Source organism: Hemibagrus wyckioides, linkage group LG13 (genome assembly GCF_019097595.1).
Source record: "Hemibagrus wyckioides isolate EC202008001 linkage group LG13, SWU_Hwy_1.0, whole genome shotgun sequence".
Lineage (NCBI taxonomy): Eukaryota > Metazoa > Chordata > Actinopteri > Siluriformes > Bagridae > Hemibagrus > Hemibagrus wyckioides.
The window spans coordinates 17,027,577-17,043,620 of NC_080722.1; the positions used below are offsets into that span (position 1 = coordinate 17,027,577).

The 16,044-nt window shown below is 38.5% G+C and overlaps 2 protein-coding genes across 2 annotated transcripts; one reads left to right on the forward strand and one right to left on the reverse strand.

Moving 5' to 3' along the window:
• Positions 1 to 56: 56 nt before the first annotated feature.
• lipf (lipase, gastric) lies at positions 57 to 9,280 on the forward strand. The gene is made up of 10 exons (XM_058406612.1): positions 57 to 212; positions 922 to 1,034; positions 3,644 to 3,761; positions 5,904 to 6,102; positions 6,621 to 6,730; positions 7,029 to 7,165; positions 7,251 to 7,397; positions 7,514 to 7,585; positions 8,341 to 8,409; positions 8,559 to 9,280. Exons 2-10 carry the CDS (start codon positions 927 to 929, stop codon positions 8,790 to 8,792), a joined length of 1,194 nt encoding a protein of 397 aa, XP_058262595.1. The 5' UTR covers positions 57 to 212; positions 922 to 926; the 3' UTR covers positions 8,793 to 9,280.
• Positions 9,281 to 9,422: 142 nt separating this feature from the next.
• ankrd22 (ankyrin repeat domain 22) lies at positions 9,423 to 12,833 on the reverse strand. Its single transcript, XM_058406614.1, has 6 exons — positions 12,561 to 12,833; positions 11,583 to 11,774; positions 11,339 to 11,446; positions 11,095 to 11,172; positions 10,914 to 11,012; positions 9,423 to 10,026 (listed from the first exon to the last, which is right to left on the reverse strand). The coding sequence occupies exons 1-6, from the start codon at positions 12,579 to 12,581 to the stop codon at positions 9,949 to 9,951; spliced, it is 576 nt and encodes a 191-aa protein (XP_058262597.1). The 5' UTR covers positions 12,582 to 12,833; the 3' UTR covers positions 9,423 to 9,948.
• Between the last annotated feature and the right edge of the window lie 3,211 nt (positions 12,834 to 16,044).

Sequence of the window (16,044 nt, forward strand, 5' to 3'; positions counted from 1 at the left end):
TTTCCTCACTCTCTCATCAGCTAGTAGTTGACACACAGACAATTCGTCGAGCAGACCGTCCGTTATTTACAATCAGCCAATCACGTACGTACGCAGTATACATCGAGCCAATCACATGAAAGAGAAGGCGGGATTAACAGAAACACGGATGGGGTGAAAATGAAATCGCTTTGAGTCTCGGAAGAGTTCAGGACGCAGTTTACGGAGAATAGGTGAGTGTTTACCAAATGTTTAGATCTGTAGTTATTAGCTGTTTAATAGTTTATTTAAAAAAATGCATTTCACTTCTTGTAGAATAGCAGTAGTACAGGGGTAAATAACATGTACAGTAACTCCATCGTCAATAAGCGGTGTGTTGTTTGTGTTATTACAATGTTGTTACACACACATCTGTATTTATTAAACCATGTCATGTACCTGTTATTACTTAACTTCTTCATCACATCATTTACAACTTAAATCACGGCAGTCACAGAAAATGTTTTATTTACTATACATCTTAATACTTTTACTGATGCACACTGAAATGTGTAGAGATGTTTATAATGTTAATGTTTTGAGAAGGTTAATGAGTTTTATTTCAATGAGTACTGTGTCCCACATACCTACAGTACTATATTGAAGACAAGGGGACTATTTAATAAAGTAGTTTTGCAGTATGAGACTTCGCCAGTGTGTACTTTGATGGAGCAAAAAACTCTGATCATAAACTGATGGAGCAAAATGGGGAAAATATTGTTTTTTATTAGATTTCCTTACCTTTCCATGTTTAGCTAAAAATGCATATTCTGGGATAAAATATCATTTATGAATGTCATTTTTAGAAAACTACACTGACCCAATATATGTATATGAATATGTATACATATATATATAAATATTATTTAGAATCATGCCACTCTTTTCTGGTTTGATCTGCAGACATCATGTGGCTACAGTTATGTATGGGACTGTTTGCTGTTTGCCTGGTACAAGCTACACAGCCTATTTTACGAAACACCAGGAAGCTGGATCCGGAAATCAATATGAATATTGTAAGTATTCATTATTTGTCTGTATGATGCGTTTCAGACTGTTACAGTTTGCTTAGCATTTTTGATGCATGCTGTTTTTTTTTTACATGGAACATAATGTTCCCACTTTAGCATGTGATCTCCATGGGACTGCGGGGGTGGGGGGCGGGGGGGGCGTGTGTGTGTGTGGGGGGTGATCCAGGGGAATCTCTCTCTTTTTGAAACCTTTTGTTCTTTGACCCTGTGATCCACTGTTGCATACAGAGCACACCTGTTATCACTAAAAATCCTATCATGCAGTGTGCACTGTTGACCGGCCTTCTGAGAACTCAAAAATTATATTCTGCAACTGTGCTATTTATGGCAACCTTTGAAGATGCGAAAGAGAATTGAACATTCTATTGAACCATTAGCCTTTTTGAACCTTCTTCCCTCTATATGTGTGTGTGTGTGTGTAAGTGCAAGAAACAGGAAGAGAAAGAAATGCACAATATTCACAATGATGTAGAATTTTCTGTGTAATTATGCGACTAGTATGACAGACGCTGGCATGTTTTCTGTGAGCAGAAATTGATTTCAGATTTTGAATGTTGAAGTTTTTTGTATCTGTCTGAAAGCAGCCACTTTCTGTCATGAGTCTTCATGACGGATGGTTTTGTGATTTCTTGGTAACGTAGCTTATTAACTTTAAGAGGAAAAAAAAGAGAGGCTGGTGTGGCTATGACAGTTATAAAATAAGAGATAACAGGAACAAATTTGTTTTGCAAATGTTCCACAACTTTAATTGTAATTTTATTGGGATTAAACATGTCATTCTTTAAAAAAATAATAAAGAAAAGGTTAACCCTAAACCAGGCAGAAACTCATTCATTGGATATTTTGTTTTTTATGTGTTGTATCTCTCTGGATACTTTGCCTATTAAGGTATAAAAAATAAAATAATTCTGACTTTAATATCAGTCATTCCAAGTAAATTGCAGCATGAGTTATAAATAGGTAAAGACACTGTGAACGTGCGAAAACCAGGCAAAGTGCTGCTCTCTTAAAACTGCTGGCAAAAACCACAATCACTGTTTAAACATTTGCACAGTTAAACAACCAATTTATAGCAAATCAAGGAAACTAAATCAGATAAGCGTATTGATTTATATGCCAAAGGTTTTCTCTGAAACAGTTGGATGTATTTTAGTTTTATTTTTTTAGCTGTGAACTTGTTCAAGGTCTCTCTTCTGGCTTTCAGTGTTTGAGAGCTGCTTTTTCCCCCTCCTCAGCGCTGCCGTGGTTCATGCTCAGAACTAGGAGTGAGCAGAGACAGAGAGAGATAAGCGTGAGGCAGCAGTGGGTTTATCCTAAAGTGGCCTAAAGTAGAGCGTGCAGACTGCAGGCCCCGGGGGGAGTGGGAAATTGCGGTGCCTTTAATTATGCATGAGGAGATTGCACGGCGGCCCTGGAACCAGCAGGCTCACACAATTTCTTTGAAGTTCCTGATTAGAATGCATTTCATATTTAGAGCGGGGGGTGGGGTGGGGGTGTGTGTGTGTGTGGGGGGGGGGGGTTAACTCCAGACAACAGAATTAAAACTGCTCCTGAAGTGACAAATGGATTACTTTTCACTGCAGTGGAAATGTATTCTATTTATAGGGATTGTGCCTCATGCCGTTGTGTAATAATGGGCATGTGAGTGAACTGTTATTATGTGGCAAAAGTAATTGGATACGTCATTAAATGGATGCATCACATTCCAAACGCACTTAAACACTTGGCTTCAACTGCGCCGGCAGTCAAACGTTAATCAAAAGATAGTCAGCTTCGCATTAAGATCATCGGTAAGTGCTTTATCCTGTCAGAGTTACAATAAACACAAACACACACCACTTCCTTAGGGCAATGTAGCATAGTCAGTCCACCGACCAGGATTCAGGGATGAAACCCACACAGACACGGCTAGAACTTATGAAACTCCATATAGACTCATGACTAACATGAGCTCAGGATCGAACCAGGAACCCTGTGATGCAACAGAACTACCCACTACACCTCTATGACTCTATGCCAAATTGGTTTAAATGATATCCTCCAGAATTATAAAGTCTAATATAAGTACATGTGAACAGAGAAATGTCTGGAAAAGATCTCATCACTCTAAATAAACACTTCTTTTAGTTCGACACTTAAATATTTTGCATATTGTGAATATATGCAGGCGTCACAATCTGTTTGCTATATCAATTTTTGGATGTCTGTAAATGGTTCACTTCTAGATTCACCATGACTGTAACACTGTATCAGTGTGTATGTAATTGAGACACGGAGTCTCAGGCCTTTCACCCACAGAGCTTAGTGTGATTCACATATATTTATTTTTAGTGTATTACAATAAATGACATCACAGTCCAAAGTGTTGGGGGGGGGGGACTGTTCATGTTATAAGAGACAAAGAATTATATTAAAAACCTTTTGCAGCACTTTGTGTTCGCGTTATAACTGCTGATTGTTTTTTGATTATTTTACTGCATGAATTATGATTAATGCTTGCCGTTGATTTTCCATTTGCATTCACACTGTTGTCAGTCTGCTGATGTGCCACTTGGACTTTGCTCAGATTTATTGGTTGTGACTGCGTTTGACAGAGTGAGATCATCAGACACTGGGGTTATCCAGCGGAAGAGTTCGAGGTGGTCACTGAGGACGGCTACATCCTGAGCGTCAACAGGATACCACACGGCATCCAGAGTAAATTCCAGCAAGGTGAGATTTTAGACATGGTGGGCTCTTAAACCCCTTAACTGGACGCTTAATCTTGATACATGAGCCTGGTTTTTGACGCTCTGTGGCTCTTTTTTTTTTTTTTTTTGCATGGATTTCACATCAGCCCTTCCTCTGTAACAGGGCAGAAGTAATAACACACTCAAACATGGTTTCACACATTCTCAAACATCCTGCATTTCGAAATAGTCACACCACCACAAAGCAAAAGAGAAGTGGGTTTAGGATTAGTCAGCTTTCCCTGTGCAGGGGAGGATCACTCATGCTATTATAAAACCATGCTTGAACAGAAGGTGCAACCCACGCGTGACCTTGGTTTTAAGTAACATTTTAGTCTTGTGCTTGTGAGCCACAGTTTTATAGACCACCTCTGTACTCCATATGCATGTTGATTAAATGAATTAAATAGATCTATTGGGTCAGACCTCTTTCAAGAAAAGGTTGCAAGCAAACACGTTTATTTGAGCTATTCACAGGTTGACGGTTCATACTCACCAAGTTCAAGCACACAGTATAGTCTTATTCAATGCAGCAGGAGACATGTTTGATAACCAGGTTTTATTTGGACATATTTATGATTCAGGGGCGATTATACACTTAGGTTTATGACACAAATTGCTCAAGGTTGCATTCACTCTATTTCGGCATCTACAGTTCAGTAAAATATCGCTGGTGGAAATCGTCCTTCTGTTCCTTCATCATTTATATTCTCCATATTTCATTAATGAGCATAGTGATTTCTAAAAGCTGCGCGCATATAATATTTTTACCAGGGGAAAACTACTGGCACGGAAAAACCATTTCAGCTGTTGGATATCAGCCTCAGTTCTTTACACCAACATGAAATGGTTTCACTGACACAAATCTGTTAGAAGACTGGAGCCCTGAAAGGATCCTCGGCCATGTGCCATGGGGTTTTTTTTTTCTTTTTTTAGTTAATGAATTTAGAGCTAGATGCGAGGCTGGGTATTTAAGCTTATTGTCAATAAGTCGAAGTGTGTATGGTTTGAAGTGATTCCTTTATGTTTATGAGCTTTCTGGTAGCTGTGTATGATGGGTAAAATGTCTGTTATCTGCGAATGACGAATTCTGATGTGTGATAAATAAGTAAAAAGCTCCTCAAACAGTTTATGTTGGTTGATGAGTGTAGTGGTGTCGAGCGTATTCAGTGTGATAAGCTTTAGAGCTCAGCAGCAGCTCTGGAGACGCAACTCATTTCCGGCTGTCCCACTTCTCCATGCCACATGGGATAGATAGAGTACAACATGCCCCCGAGGAACAAAAGACCAAAACTAAACAATTTCTGGAAGAAAGAAGAGATGTCATTCAGGCTTACAAGTTAGGGCAAATGAAAAAAGACAGTTAAGGTAAAAAAAAACAAAGAAAACCCTAAGGGAGCTGCTATAAAATGGCAGACGTCCATCTAGACCTCTGATGTATTTGAAACGCTTTTTAAACACATTTCTCTTCAGTTCCTTAATTATGTCTTAAATGCAACAGTCAAGTCATCTGAAATCGAAAAGTGGTTTGAATCGACACTTTCACACGACTGTACTTCCTCTCACATGTCCGGTGTGGCTAAATCTTGCACAATTTTTGCGTTCACACGAGATTGCTAGTCAGTTATGCAGTAAGTGGTAAACCTCAGTTTTGCAGGTTGAGTTGTGACTTTGGGTTATGGGGTATGGAGTGGGGGATGGAGCACCAAGAATGGCTGCTGTGAAGTAAAACACTCCTATCAGGTCAGGCTCTGTTTGTGCTCCGGAGAGGACCAGCTTACTTCCTGTTTCTGATGGAGATCAGTGATAAAGCGTCCCAAAAGTAAATGTGGAAATGCAGTGGGCGACTGGTCTAAAGCTGGTACACATATTCCCTCTGCTGGCTGCACACAAAATCACTGCTATGTGGGAGATTATGGAAACACCTTAAGTTCATAAGGTGTGAGACATGAGAATGATTAATAAATGCACAGTGCCCCTGGTGCAAAAAGGGTGAAAGGCCTTGTTTAAGGGCCCAACAGCTTGGCATTGCTGAGGTTTAAAACCATGACCTTCTGCTCAGTAACCCAGAGCCTTAATGACTAAGCCACCACCGTTTATTGCTTCTCTTTCCTGTTTGTGGCAGAACCCAAGCCTGTGGTGTTCCTTCAGCATGGGCTCCTGGCCGCAGGAAGTAACTGGGTGACCAACCTTCCCAACACCAGCCTTGGTTTTTTGCTAGCTGATGCTGGGTTTGATGTGTGGATCGGAAACAGCCGTGGGAACACCTGGTCAAGAAAACACGTCAAGTTCACCCCTGGCCAAAAAGAGTACTGGCAATTTAGGTGGGTTTACCGTTTTACTGTCACACATATTCATTTAGCCTTTTATCCAACATGATTACACAACAACAACAATAATAATAATAATAATAATAATAATAATAATAACAAATGCACAATCGAGTATTAAAGATTGAATAATGGAATAATATGAAATCTAATGCACAGGATAAATAAAATATGACTAGAAAACAGTTCAAATATAAGCACAAAAAAGTGCAAGGAGATAAGAAATACACAAATATAAATGTGTATAAATGAAGATATAAATATTTTCTTAACATTTAAAATTCACATTAAAAAAAAAGAAAGGAAATGAAACTATAAAAAGAAAAACGGAGGCAATACTTTCACTTGCAGTACAAATCTAAACCATTTTTTTAAGCATTTGAATATAACTAAGTGGTCTGTTTAATACTGATTCATTAACTAGAGCTGCAACTAAGTAATGTTTCATGTAAACCCAGGTTTCACCATTCATTTCATTTTCTTTTTGTTGTTATTTTGTGTCTTTATGGCAGCCATGATGAAATGGCTAAGAAGGACCTTCCAGCAGTAATAAACTTCATCACAAAAACCACAAGACAGGAGCAGATTTTCTATGTCGGCCATTCTCAGGGAACCACCATTGGTAATATATTAAGATCCCATCCCGTGATGCTAGAATGAATCCACCGAGCATGATTTCTTATAAAAGCAGATGTGGCTTGTGATCTTTTTTTTATTGCTCAATTCTGTACATTGAACCACAAAATGTGTTCTCTTCACTTGAAAAAACACGACATTTTTCGGAAGTTATTTAGAAAGCATTACTTCAACATTATGGAAGAATTGTGTAGGGTTTACTACGTGAAGCACCAAGAACCAATTATGCAACAAGATGCTATGCCTAATCTTGCATCTGACATGATCTGTTTGTGCTTTTGCAGCCTTTATGGCATTTTCCACAATGCCAGAGCTGGCTAGCAAAATAAAGATGTTTTTCGCACTGGCCCCTGTAGCCACAGTGGCCTTCACAGAAAGTCCTATGGGCAAACTGAGTATCCTCCCGGAGTTTGTCATCTGGGTGAATATGAGCACTTCACATCCACTATTGCACATCACTGACACTCCTCTCAAATGTTTCAATATATTTTCTCTTTAATTCTCAGAAATTATTCGGGAACAAAGACTTTTTACCTCAGAGTACTCTCATCAAGTTTTTTGCCACCCAGTTCTGCAGCAAGAAACCAATCAGCGTTTTGTGTGGAAACATATTTTTCCTCTTATGTGGTTTCGATGAGAGAAACCTGAACATGGTAAGTTGTTCAGCTGCATGTCTTCGTCCTCAGTTTTGTATTTCCTCTAGTGCAAACGAGTGATTTTCAATCCTAGTACATAGCTATAGGATTTTCTTTCTTCTTTCTCTCATCAGACCCGAACGCCTGTGTACACGACACACTGTCCAGCCGGAACCTCTGTCCAGAACATGGTGCACTGGGCTCAGGTCAGCACGGTTCACATCATCTCAAGTCTATATTCATTTCTGTTGTATACCTCAGCATCTACTGTATGTAATACAAAACTTCATAATAAGGAATAGAAATGTAGCCATGCTTCTAAAACACACATGAGTTTCCTCATTAGCTTCAGTAAGATGGCGGTATTTTAGCAGTCATCTTCTAGAGGATTAGACCAGTTATGGAAAAGCCAGTTTAGAAGTTAGTTACTTTTAGGTTTATATGTTACATTTAATAAAACGACTACATGGTTAGCAAACCACTACATGGTTAGCACTCACACCTTCGCCCTGTACACAAGGAATTTGCATGTTCTCCCTGTGCTTCAGTTTTAGGCTGATTGACGTCTCTAAATTGACTGCAATATGTGATTGGGTGGGTGAGTGTGTGTCTGTGTGTGTGATTGCACCCTACTTTGGGTTGGCACCCTGTCCAGGCCTGACTCCAGGCCCTGTGTTACTCTGTGTAGGAAGTATAGAGTAAGTGCAACAGTATAGAAAATCAATGGATGGAAAACCACTACATTATTAAGTTATCTGTACTATAAATTTTCTTGAAAGTATTTACACTCAGCTTCAGTGTTCCTTGGGGATATTCTGTACAATAATCATAGAAATGTTATAAGACCTATCAATAGCCCTGTATTTTCTGTAATAGAGATCTTCACTACACAAGGATGCATGCAACTACTCTATTATAGTTGAAACAGTGACAAATGTTTCATGGATAATTTTGTTCGCAGGCTATAAAGAGTAAGAAACTGATGGCATATGATTACGGAAAGGCTGGAAATATGGCTCATTATAATCAGGTAAGGGAGAGTTTGACTAGTTTTTAAAAACCAAATGTCCATGACACTATCACAGGTTTCCAACAAATTACAAGCAGAAATCATTATAGAAGCACAAATATTAGTTGTTGAAGGTCTCTCATAGCTTATTCTGAACTGTCTCACATCAGTCAACTCCTCCTCTGTACTACGTGCGGGACATGAAGGTGCCCACAGCCCTGTGGTCCGGGGGACATGACACGCTGGCAGACCCAAAGGACATGGCATTGCTGCTCACACAGATCCCCAACCTGGTGTTTCATCGCAACATCCAGCACTGGGAGCACTTGGACTTCATCTGGGGCCTGGACGCCCCGCAGGAGATGTACGAACCGATGATCAAGCTGATGAGACAAAACGTCTGAACGCCTTTTAGCAACAAATTTTTAAGCATTTTTAGTTTCTAACTCTACAACAACAAGCACTATGCATCTCTGACAGAATCCTTAGCCGGGAATTATGGCATTAACATTTTTACTTCCTTTTACATGATTTGTTTGACCTCAGATTTATCCGACATCATCTAACACATTTGATCAGTAAACATGCCGTTAGCACAAGCGCTGTGAATGTATCTAAGTGATTACTGAGCCAAGTGTTGATAAGACACTACTTTCCCTAATGTTTTTCACAGGGTACACTATGTTTAATGTGAACTGAACAGATTTTAGCCTTTTAGCCTCTAATTATGAAGTAATGTTTGATTTTTCTTGGATTGCGAGATTGTATTTTAAATTTTCTCAAGGCACTTTCTCAAGCTTTTTTTTTTCCCCCCTCTCTCCTTGAAAGATCATTTGACTTACTTTATAAATCAGTGGACTCAAACCCAATAAACATTCATAATCAAATAAAATTGTGGCTCACATTCATTGTAGACCTCAACATTTCAACATTAGTGCGGTTATGTATTGTAGAACGACTGGAAAAGCGAGTTGTGCTAATATTACTTGTTTGAGAAAATGAAAATGACTGTTAGATTTAGGGACATTGAAAATGACAGAAGCTTAACACAACATTAGAAGCATTCAAATCATGTGAAATTCATCAGTAAAAACCATACACTTTCTGATGTTTATAAACATTTATATGTAAAATCCAATGCGCAATACTTGTGCGAGAAACATTTCTTTAAACAAATCACATGAATTGCCATCATAGAGAGAGAGAGAGAAAAAAAGTACAGCCAACCCTGAAACATTAAACACAAAACATCAGTAACACTAAACATTTTACACATGAAGACTGCATCCAGCCTTATCCTATCAACCCTGTGGAACACTCCATACCTAATACTGTTAACTAGTCAACAAATATTTCTCCCAAAGCTATACAGAACAAAACCTCTGTGGAAAAAGTCTGTTTCAAAGTGTTTAAATGAGAAAATGGTAGTCATGTTTTAAAGTTAAGAGCTCTTATGTATGCTGGTTTATTGACCTGAAGACATCTTTTCATTGACACCAGAGTGCTCACAGCTGTTCACCGTATCGAAACGATCCTTTTGCACTCAAATAGAGAATGCGGTCATTTGGATTTTTCCAGCATTACTATAATTTTGGTGAATTTTAATCTGATTGCGATGTCCAGTGGTGTTTCGCCATCCTGTAAGAAAAAGGCACCCGTAATGATTAGCATAGTTAGTGTTCATATTATAAGTACTTTCAAAATCTATGACTGCTGTAAATGTGTTGCCACTGCTATCCTTTTAAACTCCTTATAATGACTCAATTAGTGAATCGCAATTTATCTGATTATGTACAAATCCTATTTACTGTAAGGAAGCAATGGATTAGTTTTGCTTTAGGTACATTTTATGCTATTATACCACAGCGTGGTTGAATGCTTCGTTCTAAGGCAAGAAGGCAGCGATTAATTTCGGACATTAATCCGGGCTGCAAGGTTTATTTAAATGTGCTCTATTTACACTGGATTTAAACAGCGGATGATCCACAAACAAATTTTCTTTTTAAATTGTTGATATGGTGAAGATTTTTGTAAGAAGATGTTTGTTTAAAATGGCTGCTTTTGGAGGAGGTCTCCAAAGTAGTCAGGTTTTCTGACACGGAGAAAAGGCTTCAGGACAGAGGATTTTCTTGGTAACAGATTTTGTTTGATAGGTTTCAAGTCAGAGAAAAAGGGAGGCTGGTGAGGAAGTGACTATATGGAGCTGCTATAATGTCAGTGACGAACAATAAAATTTTTCGCAGATGCTACATAAATGCAAACTGATTAAATGTATTACATGTTCTTTAATTAATGAAAACCTTTTAATCATTGGCCAATGGCTGTGGTATAAGAGGAATAGAACACTGGGGTATGACGTTGGAAAATAATCACGTCAGGCCACATCACACCACACCATGATGGATTATTTTTCCTACGCGCCTCATCATGTGTTGTTCCTTATTTATTTCTCCATCACTGACACTGAACAAGAGACTTATAGATTCGTGCATTGAAAAGAAAAAGGGGAAAAAAAGGGAACTTACATTGTTTTGAATCAAAGTATCTGCATTTGCCTCCAGTAACAGGGGAACGAGTTTGTGACTTTTACACTGGCAAGCATAGTGAAGCGCAGTGTTCCCTTTCTGTTAAAGAAACATACATGAATAACAGAGCAAACAAATCTTACGAATATCATGTGGGGGCTAAATATTTCGCATTACTCACATAGTCAACAGCATTAATGTCTGCTTTACTGTTTAACACCATCTCCAGCAGCTGCACATGCTGCCTCTGTTTCGTGTTCTGTTAAAGTGGTGAAACCAGTTATCTGCCTTATCTTGATGAAAAAGTGCACTACCATATCTGATGCACGAGTAAAGTTTGCTTTTCTACCACAATACATTCTCCACATTACCAAGCACATGCATGTGGAGAGCATGGCACTACTAACAGTAAAAGTATACTGTACCAGTATAAGATACCCAATCAATAGGATAGGCATGAGAATAACAATCATGAGGTAATCCAAGAAGGAAAATGTCCTTTTTGCAACGTAATGCAGGCAAGTCCTTTGTTTCTATAGACAGAAAAACAAAAAGTCATTATTCCATGCAAGCACCACACAAACACATTCACACAACTTAAACCAAGCTTAAAAAAAAAAAGACTACATGGGTTACTATATAAGGTTGAGACACTACCCCATATAATACCTTGTTTCTTACAGATACATCAGCTTTGTGTTCCAAGAGGTATTTGGTGATGCTGACATTTCCACCCTTACAGGCAGCTATAAGTGGTGTGTCTCCAAATAATTCATCTTGAATATTTAAATTCTTGGCATCCGCCTTGAGCAGGGTGTACACCTGGTGGAGTTCGCCATTGTAAGCTGCTTGGCAAATAGGCTACGGGAAAAAAAGAGCAAATGTCAGTTTTAATAAAAAATATGTTCTGGGAGTGGAAATTTCAGGATTAAAAAAAAAATAAAAAATCCATGGGTCCTCTCCACTAAATAGCCAATATACACTGACCAGGCATAACATTATGACCACCTGCCTAATTTTGTGTTCATCCCTCTATTACTGCCAAAACAGCCCTGACCTTTCGAGGCATGGACTCCACTAGATCCCTGAAGGTGTGCTGTGGAATCTGGCACCAAGATATTAGCAGCAGATCCTGCAAGCTGCGAGGTGAGGCCTCCATGGATCGGACTCGGACTTGTTTGTCCAGCACATGCCCCAGATGGATTGAGATAGGTGCCATGATGATGAGACAATCAGTGTTATTCACTTCACTTGTCAGTGTTCATAATGTTACGGCTGATCTGTGTATTATGGCACACATTGAGACAATGAGTCTGATATTTAAAAAGTAAATGAATCTGTAGGGCTTCCTTGGACCGTCTGTGTTGTTTTTTGTTTTCCACATAAAGTGGTCCCATGTTGAGAAGTAGAAAAGATCATTGTATGTGTAGATAAACTCTACAGATCAGCCAATATCAGAGGACCTTCAGTAAACAAAACAAGCAGCGTTCACACGTGAAGTGCTGCTGGAGCACTAACTTCAAACATATTCACAAGGTCATTAAAAGGTCAACGATTTCAAATGACATTCCATCGACATAGATACATATACATAACCCGTAGATCATAATTAGAGCATGGGTAAGTATAGCTTAATTTTTGACACACCTCTGAATACATGATCCCCATAGCGCTGTCTCGGTCTCACACACGTGTCGTGTGTAGGAATGTCCCTCTGGATGAGTGATGATGTCACCCGGATGATGAAGATGTGTGAAAGTAGTAAAGCTGTGTTTTCTTTTCTCCGGTAATGAATTCTCTGACACTGATCAACCTCCGAGCATTTAGTGACCTTTGTTGCAATCTTGGGAAATGAAAAAGAAACTATAATATGACGTCAGGCATATAGAGGATGTTACACCTACCGCACCTCCCAGGGCAATGAATGTCGCAACACCCGGAAGTTATAAGCTTCGTCAGGACACACAGGTGTAGGCAACATGTACAGGTAGAAAGAACTCACCTGAACACATTTAACATATTAGATACTCTCAATGTCTTGATGCCTAGCTAGGGACTCTTTTATAAAGATTTCCAACCTAAACTAGTGTAATCGTTCATTTACTGCTGAACACTGATTACTTAAAACTGACTGTTAATGAGCATAGTTATGAACAAGTAGGATTGCCTGCCATCTAGCGAGTGTATGTTGAGAGATGATCAGTGTGTGTTGGTCTTAAATGTGGCCTAAGTTGCTGAGAAATTTAGAATAGCACCAGGAACGTGTTGGACTTGATGGAAAATGTTTCAGGTTTATTAAAAAAAAAAAAAAAATCATTATTTTAATATCAGCATAAAATAAGATGTTTTGTACGTTCAAGAGAACACTTAGGCAATATTAGAAAGTCAAATAAATATTCAGTGTAATATTTAGTGATCATATAAAAAATAAATAGTGTGATTTTATAATTATTCTTATTCTTATGATTTTATTTTAATTTATTTAATTTATTTTTTTTAATACTGACCACAACAGCATCTGTTGTAGTATGGAAGGCCACTGGTGTCAAACTTCCGACAATCAGGTACCCAGAAAATCTCCGCAGATAAGCAATTATAGAAGCATTCAAACTTGCCCATCTGACACGGTTTTTTTAAACTTGTGTCACATTTTGGGCCCCCTTGTGGTCTGTTTGTCCAACGCGTGCACACACACACACACACACAGACACACACACACACAGAGACAAAGCCCACAGTCACTCTTGTCATGTATGTGATTGTATTGACAATTTTGGGCACATTTAATTTCTCACTGGGCAATTCAAACCTGATAGTTCTGGGAACTTACACTGTTTTATATCAAAGTATCTGCCTCCAGTAACAGTGGAATGAGTTGGTGACTTTTACACTGGCAAGCATGGTGAAGTGCAGTATTGCCTTTGTGTTAAAGAAACATACATGAATAACACAGCAAACAAATCTATGAACATCATTTATGGGCTGAATATTTTGCATTACTTGCATTAATGTCTGCTTTACTGTTTAACACCATCTCCAGCAGCTGCACGTTCTGCCTCTGTTTCGTGTTCTGTTAAAGTGGTGAAACCAGTTATCTGCCGTATCTTAATGAAAAAGTGTAAAGTGTGCTTTTCTACCATAATACATTCTCATTATCAAGCAGATTCATGTGGAGAGCATGGCACTACTAGCAGTAAAAGTATACTGTACCAGTATAAGATACCCAATCAATAGGACAGGCAAGAGAATAACAATCCAAGAAGGAAAATGTCCTTTTTGCAACGTAATGCAGGCAAGTCCTTTGTTTCTATAGACAGAAAAAAGTCATTATAAGCTCAAGCAAACACATTCATGCCACAAAAAATCACTACATGAGTATTAGTCAGTGGACAGGACTGTGGCTACAACCACATAAATCCGGACAGACCTGAACGCTACATTTCTGCTTTAAAATGTTGTCCATCTATACTATTATTTTCAAACATTTTCCAAAACTTGTTCATCCACACTGAAACGTCTGATACTATACTGCGTATGTGTAAAAATGTAAGAAGGTTTGGTCTGTGTCATTTGGATCCTGCGTTTATTTACTTACTTTATCAGTTTGTTTGAATGGATTTTTAAATGGACAGGCAGAGAGTTGTTGCTACAGATTACCTGAAATTATATAGCTGTTCATTTTTAGTTGAATGTTTGATATGGCTGTGTCACATGACTAAAAATACTTCATTGTTTTTGAATATCTTTATTTTCTCAGTCCACACTACAACGCGAAAACAGCATTTTTAAATGTATCCACTTAGGAGACTTGGAGACTTTTGCCAGACATAATTACCATCTCAGTATGGACGGAAGGCCAAAACAAGGAGAAAAGTCTGCGTTTTCAAAATGTGGACATACACTGTAAATTGTTGTTACATGATTGTCAGGATTCACCATAGATCAGAAACATTATGCTTTATTATATTTCTCCCCTGACACAATAAACCTCTTTCCAGACCATTCTCTAGGCCATCTTTCCCAGCTGTGAAGCTTACTGACCCTTAATACTTGACTAAACCGATCGATAAATGTTTGAGATTTTCTATTCAGCTGATATGTGTTGTTTTCTTAATACAACAGTGATGTCTAGTATAGGACTTTTCAGGGTTCTACACCCTATTTTTAACCCTGCGAAGAGTTGCATATATTTCATATTTGTAATTTAGAAGCAGGGCTGCTATCATTTTACAAACTGTTGCATTCAATTTTCACATTACTGTACTGCATTTGTTTTGCACATAAGTGAATATTGCAACATAAGTCAACATTGTGCACTTGCACATACAGATATATATAGTCTATATTTCTATATTTACATAGTCTATATATCTAATTCTGCAGCATAGTTTTATTTTTTATTATGTTTGTGTGCATTTATGTTTGTGTGTGTTTTTATTTTATTTTTTACATAGTTTTTGTACTTGTCTTTGCATTCACTGTGGACAGCAAAGAAAGAATTTTATTGTACAGGGAAACTTGTTTTCCTCATTGTGCACATGACAATAAATGCTTTGAATCTTGATTGCACCTCTTTTTACCCGGGGTTAGTCACATTTTCTCTCAATGATTGTCAGGAATCACTGGGACAGTTCCCTGCCAGACCACTGGAGGGGGTGCTGCCAGGTGAATCGGCGGAGCCTGCTTTTCTGTTTTCCCTTGTACCTTGTCCCATGCTCGCCAGCCGTTATTTGTGTCTATGGTGGTTTGTTTGTTTCCATGTTTCTGCGTTTGTCAGTCCGTATGACGGTTCATGGTTGTTGTCACCTCAAATGTGAAAATAAGAGCGTTAACCCAGGATTTAGGATTGTACAGTGTGAAATGTAGGTACAGGTGAGCAGTGTGAAACGTGAAACAAGATTATTCTTTTTATCTAGGGTTTAAAGTGTATGAAGGTTAACTATTTCAGGTGTGAAAAGCCCTTTTTTGCATTTGATACATCGGTTAATGCCGAGTTCACACTGCACGATTTTAGCACTGATTTTTAGTCGATGACTAGTTTTGCAAAATCAAGGCAAATCGGAGCTCGTGCACGCGAGTGGCAATCGTGCAGTGTGAATGACCAAAAACGCGATCTGAGCGAGTCGTCGAT